The sequence below is a fragment of the Madurella fahalii genome, assembly GCF_045866475.1.
Source record: "Madurella fahalii IFM 68171 DNA, scaffold_3, whole genome shotgun sequence".
NCBI lineage: Eukaryota > Fungi > Ascomycota > Sordariomycetes > Sordariales > Madurella > Madurella fahalii.
The window spans coordinates 4717191-4730205 of NW_027263973.1; the positions used below are offsets into that span (position 1 = coordinate 4717191).

At 56.0% G+C, this 13015-nt stretch overlaps 5 protein-coding genes across 5 annotated transcripts; 4 read left to right on the forward strand and 1 right to left on the reverse strand.

The window, feature by feature from the left end:
• Nucleotides 1-213: 213 nt before the first annotated feature.
• On the forward strand, nt 214-1095 carry MFIFM68171_06767 (uncharacterized protein; the record flags this gene model as incomplete). The annotated part of the gene is made up of 2 exons (XM_071062187.1): nt 214-618; nt 688-1095. 2 exons carry the CDS (start codon nt 214-216, stop codon nt 1093-1095), a joined length of 813 nt encoding a protein of 270 aa, XP_070918288.1.
• Nucleotides 1096-4481: 3386 nt separating this feature from the next.
• Nucleotides 4482-6919, forward strand: MFIFM68171_06768 (3-phytase; the record flags this gene model as incomplete). Its single annotated transcript, XM_071062188.1, has 3 exons — nt 4482-5012; nt 5071-6035; nt 6127-6919. The coding sequence occupies 3 exons, from the start codon at nt 4482-4484 to the stop codon at nt 6917-6919; spliced, it is 2289 nt and encodes a 762-aa protein (XP_070918289.1).
• Nucleotides 6920-7338: 419 nt separating this feature from the next.
• On the forward strand, nt 7339-8895 carry MFIFM68171_06769 (Flavin-binding monooxygenase-like family protein; the record flags this gene model as incomplete). Its single annotated transcript, XM_071062189.1, has 1 exon — nt 7339-8895. One exon carries the CDS (start codon nt 7339-7341, stop codon nt 8893-8895), a length of 1557 nt encoding a protein of 518 aa, XP_070918290.1.
• A 184-nt stretch (nt 8896-9079) lies between these two features.
• MFIFM68171_06770 (U3 small nucleolar ribonucleoprotein LCP5) lies at nt 9080-10222 on the reverse strand (the record flags this gene model as incomplete). The annotated part of the gene is made up of 1 exon (XM_071062190.1): nt 9080-10222. One exon carries the CDS (start codon nt 10220-10222, stop codon nt 9080-9082), a length of 1143 nt encoding a protein of 380 aa, XP_070918291.1.
• Nucleotides 10223-10888: 666 nt separating this feature from the next.
• TMN2 (Transmembrane 9 super member 2) lies at nt 10889-12952 on the forward strand (the record flags this gene model as incomplete). Its single annotated transcript, XM_071062191.1, has 2 exons — nt 10889-12752; nt 12885-12952. 2 exons carry the CDS (start codon nt 10889-10891, stop codon nt 12950-12952), a joined length of 1932 nt encoding a protein of 643 aa, XP_070918292.1.
• Between the last annotated feature and the right edge of the window lie 63 nt (nt 12953-13015).

The window sequence follows — 13015 nt, forward strand, 5'->3', positions numbered from 1 at the left end:
CGGGCGAACACAGCATTAGTGGATCGCCGCTTGGCTTCCCGGCTCCGCGGAGGAAGCCGCATCGAAGCCAGTCTAGGTTCTTACTAGTACTTTAGTTTGTGGACAATCCTTCTTGCAGTTCTGTTGCATTCTGAAGACAAAAAGAATTCTGGCACATCCATTTCAGTCACCTCAGATCACCTCACATCGTCTATCTGTCTCGGCGACTCAACTATGTCAGTTCGAAGCACAGCTAGGTTCCGCCTGGCATCAGGAGGCCAATACCTCGGTCTTCGCAAGCGCGTCACCTCTCTCGCCATGCTCAAGGCCTCAGACCCCGATGGCAAATATCCCAAGATCCAGGAAATGATCCGCAACTACAAGGAACCCGAGTGGCTCTTGTACAACCGGGAGGCGATCGATGACCTTCGCAAGAAGGAATTAGACGACTACATCTATCGTAGACGCTTGGAACACGCAAAGCCGAAGCAGAATCTCGTCTCGGACCAGTTCCAGTATCTGTTCATGGAGGGTACAGGGCCCCTTTGGGCATACTCGGGCCATGTTTCTCTCGTTGACAAGACCGATCTGGTCGACTGGGAAGTGACTATTCAGTCAACCCCTGCGGCGGCATGGAAGGTATGCCCTCAGATCCCCCTCTCAGGTGCCTTAAACCACGGTCGTGAACTAAACAGGGAATCCTTTTAGCTCAGATACGACACTCCCTACGAGTTAAGGAACATGGGGGCTGACGATGCTTCTCTACTCGCGACCCCGTCCATCACGGGATTTTACCATAAAGTCCTTCTTGGCTGCGGAGAGCGCGGCTACGTGAACTCGTACAAGGATTGGAACGTGGAGGGTATCACACCGCCGCCCAGGTTCAGCTCTCGTTTCCGGTTCCAAAAGCTTTCCGATCATGGATCCAACTTCTTGAAGGATGGGGACAGTGTGTATATGGAGATCACCACGCCGGATGAAGAGAAGAGTGAAAAGGAGCGCCTGCGGTCGCAAGTATCGAAAATTTTGGAGCATTCCGTCGGAGGCGAGGAGTGGACACAGGACTTGAAGTTAAAACGCCTCACCTTCACATATGAGGCGCTGCCGGGGAAGTGATTCCTGGGACCGGGTTTGGCATGGTTCTTTCGTCTGGTGTAGGTATTTATGAAGCTTGGTTTGGTACTGTTCGCTTTTAAGGTAGCGTCAATGAATATGAGCAGTATCAATGGGTAGGCACCTGAGTACCTTAGGTAGTTTTGATCCACGAACCTCACAAAGCATCGCCGGAGTGAACTGAACGACCTTCCCCCGACCCCCCCCCCCCCCCCCCCCCCCAAAATTGCGATCGCAACATAAGACACGAGTAATTTGCCGGAGACTACGTCCAACCAAGTGCGCCAGGCCAACACCACCCCATGAAAGAGAGAGGCAAATCGCTTGCAATATCAGAAGCCCGTTATTGAGGTATCGCATACATAAAACCGTAGATAACCATTTCTTTGACTAGTGCACCAACCTATCACTGTCCCAAGCAATCCCCGGCCACTCGTTGTTAACGGCCCGCTTCACCACAACATACGGCCGGAGCGGCCCAGGCTCACCTACACCAAAACGATCTCGGTCTCCTCCGGCCGCGGCCCATCACAGTAGCTCACCAGCGTTCACCTTATACCCTTCCAGTACACTATATTTTCCTCCCAGCCTACCTATATATAATATTATAAAATCATATAACTAGCATAAACCGCTCCTCCACTTGGCACCATGTAGAGACAAAACATGGTTACAAATACCTGACGTGAAAGATACCTAGCTCAGGTATCACTTATATATATAGACACCCTTCCCGGTGAAGAAACATTGGGGGCCGCCTGCGCAGGCGGCCGGGCATCGCAAAATTCGAAAAGCAGCACCTTTGCAATCTGCTCTTTCGATTCCAAGGGGTTGCAGCACTGCACAGTCGCTGCGCGGCCGATTGGCGGCCGAAGACGTCGATTTTGAGGACCAGAAGTGAGATTCTTGAGTGCCCGAAAATCCCTTACCGCCCTGCCCAACAATTACGACTACCGACACCAACGACAATAACAAGCTGCAACAAGTTTGCAAGTTAGGGGATACTGGGCATGAAAACCACCCGACTCTTTCGACGTTCTGAAGAAGAGACAGTGTACCCCTGGCCCTGCCCGGTTCTGAGAGCGTGGCTACTAGAAGCGGCGACGGGAGCCTGGAAGTAGCTACGACGAGGATACGGAGCGAAAGCTGAAGTACCCTTGCCTCTCTGACTAGATACCTCCTCGAGGTGGATTTTCGCTATATATAACTTAGGTAGTACGTTTATAGGGATTGCGAATCTAGGGACTTTAAGGCTGTGAGGTACTTCGCCCTCTTGACAAACAGTATACTATAAGAGGAGGAATATAATAGTAGATTGGGGTAGGTTAGTAGGAGGTATATTGCAGGGAGCTATACCGGCGTAGTAGCTTCTACTAAGCGCAGTACCGCTACAAGATACGGTCGGCACTGCGGCTTCAGCCCCGTAGGGAGACCCTCGTAGATAACGGGAAGCCGGAGGTCGGGGTTACGCCTAGCGGAAGGCAGGCCGTAGCAGTTATATTGGACCGATGGGAGGGCAGTGGAATTGCAGTCCCGGCTTGTACCCGGGTGTTAATAGATAAATAATAATACTCATAAAAATAGGTCTGAATTACAGTGTCATCTTACTACATTGACTACCTAGGATCCACCCCCTAGGATTGGCCGGCATCTAACCCGTAAGGTTGGAAAAGCCTTTTCCGACAAGGACTTCGAATTAGCTAAACTACGGTACGAAAATGAGGTTCTAAAAGCCCAGATTGAGAATATCCGGCCTGTCAAGAGAAAGATGGTCGAAGTGGAGCCAAATTCTAAGTTCGCTTGAATCAGCTAAGTCCACCAGGCCCAGATTAAGGTTGGCCGTATTAAAGATTGGCCAGATAAAGAGGGCGGGTTAGAAAGTAGTATTGGTGGTAGTAGTTCAGTGGTTTCCTGTATAGTAGTCCGGGCAAAAAGATGGTAGTTGATAGAGTGTGGTTTTGGGTATGGGTCTGACAGACTCTCCGAGATGTGGGTACGCTGACATATTCGAGAAGTGATAGAAGTGCCAACGGCATTCCTCGGAATTTCCACAGGAGGGACGATGCCGATAAGTTGCATACGATCACTACCGCAGCACCGCAGCTCTCCTAAAATCCGAAGAGATGGAAAACACTACAGCGCGGAGCGAAGTTGGTTCCTCTCGCATACACGTCGCGCAGCTACAAGTACGTGCACCCCTCAGCATCCATCAGCCACCGTTAGCAAACAAAATTTCACGCGAAATCATTCAGCTGCGGAGAGCGAAGTACGAGGATAGTGGCGCTGCGACACCTAAGTTTCAGCGAGAATGAAAATAGAAAAAATTTAAGTCTTGTCGGCCGAATAGCCTCGTGGTTCTACGGAATGTCCACTCCTCAAATCTCACTAACATTGAGTCGAAGATAAAAACAGCCGGACACGGCTCATCTAGTAACTAAACATAGAAGTTTGTATGACGTCGTCGTGAAACTGTGCGGCTGGAAGGAAGCAGACACAAATTTTAGCAGGAGGGCCAGGAGACGGTGGTTGACATTGCACAGACTACCTACCGTAGGCTTTACTACTCGGCAGCCTATTCATGCTGTCCTCTTTCTGCTTGTCCTGCAACGTTGGGCGGGGAATACAAAATGTCTGCCTGTAGATCGCGTTTTTCGACATCTCTCAAAAGGGACCTTCCCCTCCGCGGCGCACACCCAGGCAGGGATGTTCACAGTCCTCCATCTAGTATGAGATTTGGGTGAGTTACGTGATACGTGCTCTTTGGGCTGCCATTCCATGGCTGTCCAAGCAACTGGCAGATACCTTGCATCAGGGCGCCCCACACGGGAGGCTCGTAATATCCGTAGGGTGGTGTGCGGAAGCGAGGGATTGATGACACGCATCGCGGCTTCTTGGCGCTGTCTTCCCCCGGAAATCAGACAACTATTTAGACCACGCTCACGAGGGAAGGCGCCAGTTGTGCCTGCGTCGTAGGGGCTGCCGCTTCCACGCCCGATGCGCTTCCCCTTGATGAATGATGATTGCATAAGGTAGTTGCATTCGCGGATCCTCCCTAACGGCAAGCATCTGCTAACACATGCACAGTTGCACCCGGGCCAACCAATCGAACGGCGGATTGGGCGCACGCGGTTTCTCCAACGCTTTAACTACTCGCGCCATGATGCCTCGGCATGGGGGCGCGTCGGTGAACCGCGAGGGAAAGATGCCGCATAGCACTTACTTTCTCGGACATTGGTAATGTTAATTACATAGTTCTACGCCCTGCGCCGTGTCCTCCAACACGCGCGGCAACGATAAAATAGCCTCGACTCCCAGTGGTGTCTCCTCCATGATTCAGGTCCACGTCGCAGAGCAGGCGAAAGCTAAATCATAGCACCTCTGTTGCGGCCATGGGCTTCTACCGGTTTGCTACCGCGGCCCTCCTCGCGGCCAGCCTCTCGACCCTCCCCGGGGTCGCGGAGGGCGTTGGGGTTGAACTACGCGTCTCGGCACTGACCTCCGAAATCGAGTCGGATTGGACGTCCGTCTACTACTCCACGACGCAGCCCCTCGTGCTCGGTAATGACGGCAGCGCCACCGGTGGCTGGCTCGCCTGGCAGCTGGACTCGGCTACGCCCCTCAGTCAGGTGCACGCCGAGACGCCAGGCCGCAGGACCAAGCTTGTGACGCCCGTTTACGGCAGCAAGACAGGAGAAAAGGATCTCATCGTCAGCATTGGCCAGCCGGACTCCATAATCCGCGTCTGGGAGGTCCCGGGTTTCAGTGAAATTAGGTCGGCACGGGTGGTGGCTCTTGGAGACTGGTCGGCGCTGTGTTCGTGGAAGAGCACCAGTGGAGTCGACTACCTGTATCTGTTAGGCAAGAAGCAGGCCAAAATGTTCCTCGTCCGCAGGGGGCGTGACGGCGTTGGGATCGTAGAGGTGATTATGGGGGATGATAGTCCGACTATGGGTGGTAGGACAAGCTGACGCAAAATAGGTTCAAACCTTCCCCCTCCCTGTCGAGCCATCTGGCTGCGCCACCTCGCCCTCACTCGCCAAGATGTTTCTTTCAGCAGACGATGACAAGGCCGTCTACGTGTTTGACCTGGCAGAGTCCACGACGCCGCCTGCGCTAAGCAAGATTGGCGAGGCCGAGGACGACGTTACAGGTGTGGCAATCTACGTCTCTAACACCACTGGCGTCGACTATCTCTTCGTGGCGATGGAGGACACTGTGGCCGTTTATGGGCCTCCCTTCAGCCTGCTCGGTAATCTGAATCTGGCCGGCCACGAGGACATCGAAATCCAGGGGCTCGGCCTTTATCAGGGCTCAACCCCCACTTACCCGAGCGGTGCGCTCACTTATGCTATCGAGGCTGAAGACGTAGCAGGATTTGGCGTTAGCTCCCTTGATGGCGCCATCCAAGCGCTAGGTCTAGAGCCTTATACCGCGTACGACCCTAGGGTTGGATGCAACAAGCCGTCACCTATCTGCAGCGCCTGTTCGGACAATGGTTACTGCAGCAAAAATGGGAGAAGTGTCGAATGCTCGTGTTTCGCAGGTTGGGCAGGTCGCACCTGCAGCGTCTTCACCTGCGAGGACAACTGCTCCGGCAATGGCAGATGTGTCGGACCCAATACGTGCCGGTGCAAGATAGGCTGGGGCGGCCTGCATTGTGCCTTCGTCCTCGTGGAACCGAACGCCGAGACGGACGCTAACGGCGGCGATGGTGATGATCCCGCCATCTGGATCTCTCCCACAGACCGCACACAGTCGCGCATAATCACCACAACCAAGTCAGAGGAGGGAGCAGGCCTGGGCGTCTTCGACCTCTCCGGAAAGCTCCTGCAGACAATCCCAGCTGGCGAGCCGAACAACGTAGACATCATCTACAACTTCCAGGCCGGTTCGCGCACGATTGACCTCGCGTATGCAGCCTGCCGCGAGGACGACACGCTGTGGTATGTCCCCATCTTTCCCCTCTACCCCCCCGGCGGAACAACCAAATATCCAAATACAAGATACTAACAAGGCCAAACAAAAACAAAAAAGCCTATTCGAGATCACCCCTTCAGGCATCCTCACCACCATCCCAGGCGGCAGCCATCCAGTGCCCGATGACTTCACCGTCTACGGCTCATGCGTGTACCGATCCCCGTCCACGCACAAACAATACCTCTTCGTCAACGACAAATCCTCGCAGTACCTGCAGTACGAGCTGACCTCGACAGCCGACGGCACGCTCGTGACGACGCTCGTCCGGTCGTGGTTCGCCGGCTCGGGGGGCCAGGTGGAGGGGTGCGTGGCGGACGAGGCGAACGGGTGGGTGTTTATCGGTGAGGAGCCACACGCGCTGTGGCGGTATGACGCGGAGCCGGGACACGACTCCAATCCCAATCCGGCCCCGTCGGGCGTGGCGGTGGGCACGGTCGGCGACGGCCGCATGCGCGCCGACGTCGAGGGCGTCACGCTGGTGTACGGCAAGACCAAGGACCAGGGCTACATCATCGTCTCGAACCAGGGGGTGAGCGCGTACAATGTCTACCGCCGGCGGGCGCCGCACGAGTTTGTCATGACGTTTACCATTGCCGGGTCGGCGGATGGGAGCGTCGACCGTGTTAGTAACACGGACGGGATCACGGTTGTGGGCACCGCGCTAGGGGATGTGTTTCCCGGGGGGTTGTTTGTGGCGCATGACGATGCGAACGAGTTGCCTGGGGGAAATGGGACGAGCGCGGAGGCGAGCTTCAAGCTGGTTGGGCTGGAGAGAATCCTTGGGGCGGATGTGATTACGGCTTTAGGGTTGATGGATGAGGTGGATAGTGACTGGGATCCGAGGGCTTGATGGTGGTCATGAATGATAGGACAAAGCGGCAATGCTTCATGTGGTATAGCGGATTGCCAGAGAGAATAACTAACGAAAGGGCCGGACTGGAGAGGTATTGCTGAGGTCGGGATGTAATATCCGAAAGATAGCACATGCGCTAATGGGCTATAATTGTGCTTGGCCCTGAACCGTGTATGGGCATTTTATTCAACTCGCACCCGAGTATCGAGTCCTGTACAATACTCCGTGTACAGTACCGGTGCGCTTTCACATGCCGGCGTTTGCGTTGCAAGAATGACGTCATGGCCGTCTCGGCAAGGGACGGATCTCATCCATCGACTCGATCAATACTTTGATCTTCACAATGATTGCTTGCAATGAGCAACTTTCGTACATTCTTGAGCCAAGTCAAGTCAAATTGGCAGACTCTCCAAAAAATGGCGTCCTATTCGCGATTCTTCAACCCGCTGCTCCATCCCATCCTCTTCCTCTTCCAGCTCTTCCAATGGCTCGTCGACAAGATCCTGTCACCAAACCCTCCAGGCCCCAGCACGCGCATCGGTCGTCCCAAGATCGCCGTCATCGGCGCAGGGATAACGGGCGTTACCAGTGCGGCCCACTGCATCGGACATGGCTTTGACGTGGTCCTCTTCGAAGCCGGCAGCGAGGAACAGCTGGGTGGCATATGGAGCAGAGTCAACAACACTTCAAGCTTGCAAATTCACTCCATCATGTTCCGCTTCCACCCCTCGATAAAGTGGGAGCGCGGCTACCCGGACCGCCAACAGATCCTCAGCCAGGTCCGCGAGCTCTGGCACCGCTACGGCCTCGACACGCGGACCCGCTTCAACACCAACGTCGACCGCGTCTTCCAGGACGACAGCGGCCGGTGGATCGTCAACGACCCGTCGCTGGGCCGTTTTGACGGCGTCATCTCGGCCATCGGCACCTGCGGCGAGCCCAAGATCCCCCGCATGCCGGGCATGGACAAATACCAAGGCGAGATCCACCACTCCAGCCGTCTCACGGGCGCGTGCTCCGCAAGGGACAAGACCATGATCATCATCGGCGGCGGCGCCAGCGCCGTCGAGGCCCTCGAGTTTGCGCACGAGGAGGGCGCGAGCAAGATCTACATTCTCGCGCGCAGCGACAAGTGGATCATCCCGCGCAACCCGATCTGGAACGTGCTGCTCGCGCTCAACATCTTCGGGCAGGAGACCCTGCTCAGCTGGATCCCCGAGCTGCTGCTCCGCAAGATGTTCTACCGCGACCTGGAGGACCTCGCGCCCGCCAACAAGGGCCTCTTCACCGACACGCCCATGGTGAGCTCCGACGTCATGGAGAAGCTGCGCTCCAAGCGGGCCGAGTGGATCCGCTGCGACATTGAGCAGTTTACCGAGACGGGCGTCAAGATCAACCGCCGCGCGCGAGGCGTCGCTGCCGGCGGGCCGGGCCGGCCCGACGTGATCGAGGGGGACGTGGTGGTCATGGCGACGGGGTTTGCCCGGCCCGAGCTGTCGTTCCTCCCCAAGTCGTGCTTCGAGAAGCCGTACGAGCCGCCGAATTGGTATCTGCAGACGTTCCCACCGGGCCACCCCTCCATTTCGTGCATCAACTGCACCTACAAGAACGCCATCGGGACGGTGGGGAACTGGCACATTGGGATATACACCCGAATATTGCTCATGTTTTTGGTCGACCCCCTCACGCGGCCGAGTCCCTTTTGGATGAAGCGGTGGATCGACATGACGCGGCTCTTCAAGGCGGCCTCGCCGGTAGGGCCGTTTGAGTTTTTTACTTATCTCGAACTGCTCTGGTGGTTCTCGTTTTGCGTCGCGTTTAACCCGTTCCGATGGAAGTGGGCGTTCTTTGTCTTTTTTGGGCTGGGCTTCATGTTGCCGGCACATGTAGTCGACGCCGAGGACAGGATCCGTAATGGGTTGGGGGTGCGCGAGCGCGAGACAAACGGCCAGGATGTCGGTCTCAGCTTTTAATCAAAGTCCGGGATTGTATCCAACTGCGGAGAATATTATTATGGCTCAAAGCCCCTTATGTATGAAACATGGGATGGAAAATGGTGTTTTCGGAAAGGACAAGGGAACTGCATGTGAGGCCACAGCTGCGAGCATTTCGGGGTATAGACTGCAATAAATTTCGTATCTGGTTGGGATCCCCATCTCATCGGCCCTTGCCTCTCGTACCCCGCCCGGCCTCGAGCACTTTGAGCCGCTTCTGGTATCTCTCGCCCATGTTTATGCCATTCCCGCGCGGTCCGTCGACAGTATCGATGCCTCTCTTGCGGCTCTTCTCGAGCAGGGCCTTGGTGCCGCCACCGGAGCTCTTGCCCTGCGTCAACCGCGTAATTCTGTCGACGCCTTCGCTAAGATCTCTCCATTCCTCGCCTCCAAAGTTCACGCGGCCACTGCGGCCCTCTTGCTTGGCCCTCTTTGCACGTTCCTTCTTGCTCTCCTTGGGCAGACGGACGAAGTTCCTCTCTTCGTATTCTCGTCTCTCTTCCTCCTTTCGGCGTTCCGAGGCCGTCTTGATCTTCCGGCCGCCGTTCACGATTGTCGTACCAATGCTGGGCTCCGCAAGTGGCGCCGTCGACATCTCGTCGGCAATGAACTCGTCGAGCGTCGCTGACTTGAGCGGTCTCCGGTCGCCCTTCTCTCGCCTCTCGGTAGTCGGCATCACCACTGGGGCAATCCGTGGCGGCCGATAAACCCCTGACTTGTCCTGTTCCTTGCCGGCAGCGGTGGCGCCTGCCGGACGGTGAAATCCAGAGAGATTAGGCCGGTGTTGCAGATCTGAAATTTTGCGCCCATCCACGATGCCATCTTGCCCGTCTCCGTCGTCCGATCCCGCATCCTCACTACCAGAAACGGATTCCGAATCTGACCCGCGCCCTGATGCGCGCCCATTTGATTTCGCCGCCTCTCCGGCTGCCCTGGCGTTGCGGTCGGCATCGTCAGCGGCGCGGAGGACTTTATCGATCTGGAACCGAAGCTTGTCTTCTAGAGGCCGTGCGCCCTTCTCGAGGTACAACCTCAATTCGACAAGCTTCGCCACGACAAGTTCGTCCAGGTCTTGCTTTTCTTCCCGATCGCCCGATAGCCCGGTCTTCGCCTGGCGCAGCTTCAGAAGGATGAGGAAGACTAGGTTCTGCAGGTAAGAGAGCAGGAGCTCGTTCTTGACGTCGAGAAGCGAAATGCCATCTTTGGGGAGCTCAATGGTTTGGAGCTTGGGGGCAGCTTCAAGGGTTGAAGAGAGGGACTTGGTCAGTGAATCTAGCAAAGCTGGCAGGGTAGCTGGGGCTGCCATGGTTGGCGCAATCTGCAAGCCGCAATTGTTCGTCTGTAACAATTTTGGATGCGATTGTTGCTGTTTGGCCGCTGCAGGAAATTCTTTAAAAAGCCTGCCCCGCCAGAAACTTTTTTGTGACACCCGGCAAGGGTGGCCAAGCCAAAGAACTGGAGCAGCTTAACCAGGCTCGCCAGGGTCCAATCTTGGATTTCCTGCTGCCGAGGATTCTCCGATTCGCAGCCCTACAACTCGTCAGACCCGACGCGTCCCGGTGCACAAGCCACCAGTGCAGCTTTGTCTTGCCAAGGTGTTCTTGTTGGAGCTTTGACGACGACAACTCGCATCGTTTTGCGCATCCAACACAAAAACTGCACAACGAAGCACCATCCTCCCGCTTCGGGCAACTTCCCTGGAATTGATGTCCTGCGACACACTCGGCTCAATTTCTGCATGAGATATCCTCTGTAATAACGCGGATCCTTCGGGGCGGGTCGAAGCGAAAAAGTACCTGTTCCCACCCGCATCGCTCCCCCTGATTCAGGTACGAACAACGCCGAAAACCCCGGCGCCATTCTCCGTGCTCGGTACAACCGCTCCGCCCGCGCGACCTTGCCGTCTTCGCCTCCAGCAAAGATTGAACTGATCCCTGCGATCAGACAACGCTCGCTTCCATAGCCTCGCACCATGCAACTCAAACACGCGCCGTCATGGGCGCTGGTCGCCTCTCTGGCGGCGCCGCAACTGGCATCCGCTTTCTACCTTCCCGGCGTCGCGCCGACGTCATACAAGCAAGACGAGCTGGTACCGCTCTACGTTAACGTGATCCGACCAGTCGCCGGCTCAGACCTGCTACTACACTCGGTTGTCTCCTACGACTACTACCACCCCCTTTTCCAGTTCTGCCGGCCCGAGGGCGGACCCCAGGATGTCGGCGCGAGTTTGGGAAGCATCTTGTTCGGTGACAGGATAAAGACGTCCCCTTTTGAACTGAAGATGGCACACAACGAGACGTGTAAGACATTGTGCGAAGTCACATATCAGAAGGGCGCAGCCATGTTCGTCAACCAACAGATCAGGTCCGGCGTCAGCCTCAACTGGCTGGTCGACGGGCTCCCCGCGGGGCAAAAGATTGTCGACCAGCTGACCGATACCGAATTCTACAACCCGGGATTCCTCCTCGGCCAGGAATTCGAGGATAGCGACAAGGTCCAGTTCAACAACCACTACGACATCATCATCGAGTACCATCAGGTTGCCGACGACAAGGACCAATACCGCGTGGTGGGCGTTATCGTGCAGCCCGAATCGAGGAAATACACAGGCACCGTTGGGCCCGACACTTGCAACACCGCACCGGACCCAGTGATTCTGGACGAGGAGGGAGACACCAGGGTTCAGTTCACGTACAGCGTCTACTGGATTGAGTCTGAAACGGCATGGGCCACGCGGTGGGATAAATACCTCCACGTCTTCGACCCCAAGATCCACTGGTTCTCTCTCATCAACTCGGCCATCATTGTCATCTTCCTGGTCATGACCGTCATGTCGATCCTGGTCCGCGCCCTGAAGAAGGATATTGCGCGGTACAACCGCCTCGACCAGCTCAACCTCGAGGACCTCTCGGGCACGTCAGCCTTGGAAGATGGCGTGCAGGAGGATTCGGGCTGGAAGCTCGTCCACGGCGACGTCTTCCGGACCCCGTCGCACCCCCTCCTCCTCTCCGTATTCCTCGGTAACGGCGCGCAGCTCTTCGTCATGACGGGCTTCACTATCGCCTTTGCACTTCTCGGCTTCCTCTCCCCCTCTAATCGAGGCTCCCTGGGCACCATAATGATCCTTCTGTACACCATCCTCGGCTTCGTAGGCGGCTACACCTCTGCGCGCATCTACAAGTCTCTCCAGGGCGATAAGTGGAAGCTCAATATCCTGCTGACACCCGTCCTCGTCCCGGGCATTGTCTTCGGCACCTTCTTCCTGCTTGACCTCTTCCTCTGGGCCGAGCAGTCGTCGGGCGCCGTCCCCTTCACCACGATGCTGATCATCATCCTGATCTGGTTCGTCATCAGCGTGCCCCTGTCCGTTGCCGGGTCCTGGCTCGGTTTCCGCGCTCCCGCCCTCGAAGCCCCCGTCCGGACCAACCAGATCCCGCGCCAGATTCCCCCGGTAACCACGTACCTGAGGCCGATCCCTAGCATGCTGCTAGTCGGTCTGCTGCCGTTCGGCGCCATCTTCGTCGAGCTCTACTTCATCATGAGCTCCATCTGGTTCAGCAAGATCTACTACATGTTTGGCTTCCTGTTCCTGTGCTACGGCCTCATGATCCTGACGTGCGCCGCCGTCACGGTGCTCATGGTGTACTTCTTGCTGTGCGCCGAGAACTACAACTGGCAGTGGCGCTCCTTTTTGGCCGCGGGCACGAGCGCCGGCTACATCTTCCTCAACGCCCTCATCTACTGGATCAGTAAGCTCTCGCTGAGCGGATTTACCGGCAGCGTGCTGTATATCGGGTACAGCTTGTTGGTCTCGTTCTTGTTCTTTATCTTGACAGGTATGTTTTCTGTTCCCTCTTCTTTTTATTCATTTATTTCCTTTATTTTTATTTTATTCCTTCCCTCCACCCCACCCCTCTCCCCGCGAAAAATTTGAGTGAGTCCAGCAACCACCCTAACACTAAGTACAGGGTCGATTGGCTTCTTTGCCAGCTTCCTGTTTGTCCGCAAGATCTACTCGACCATCAAGATTGATTAGGCGGGGTTAAACGGGAAAAGGCGGTTTGGGATCAAAAAAATACTAGGGCGGTAGACACAGTTG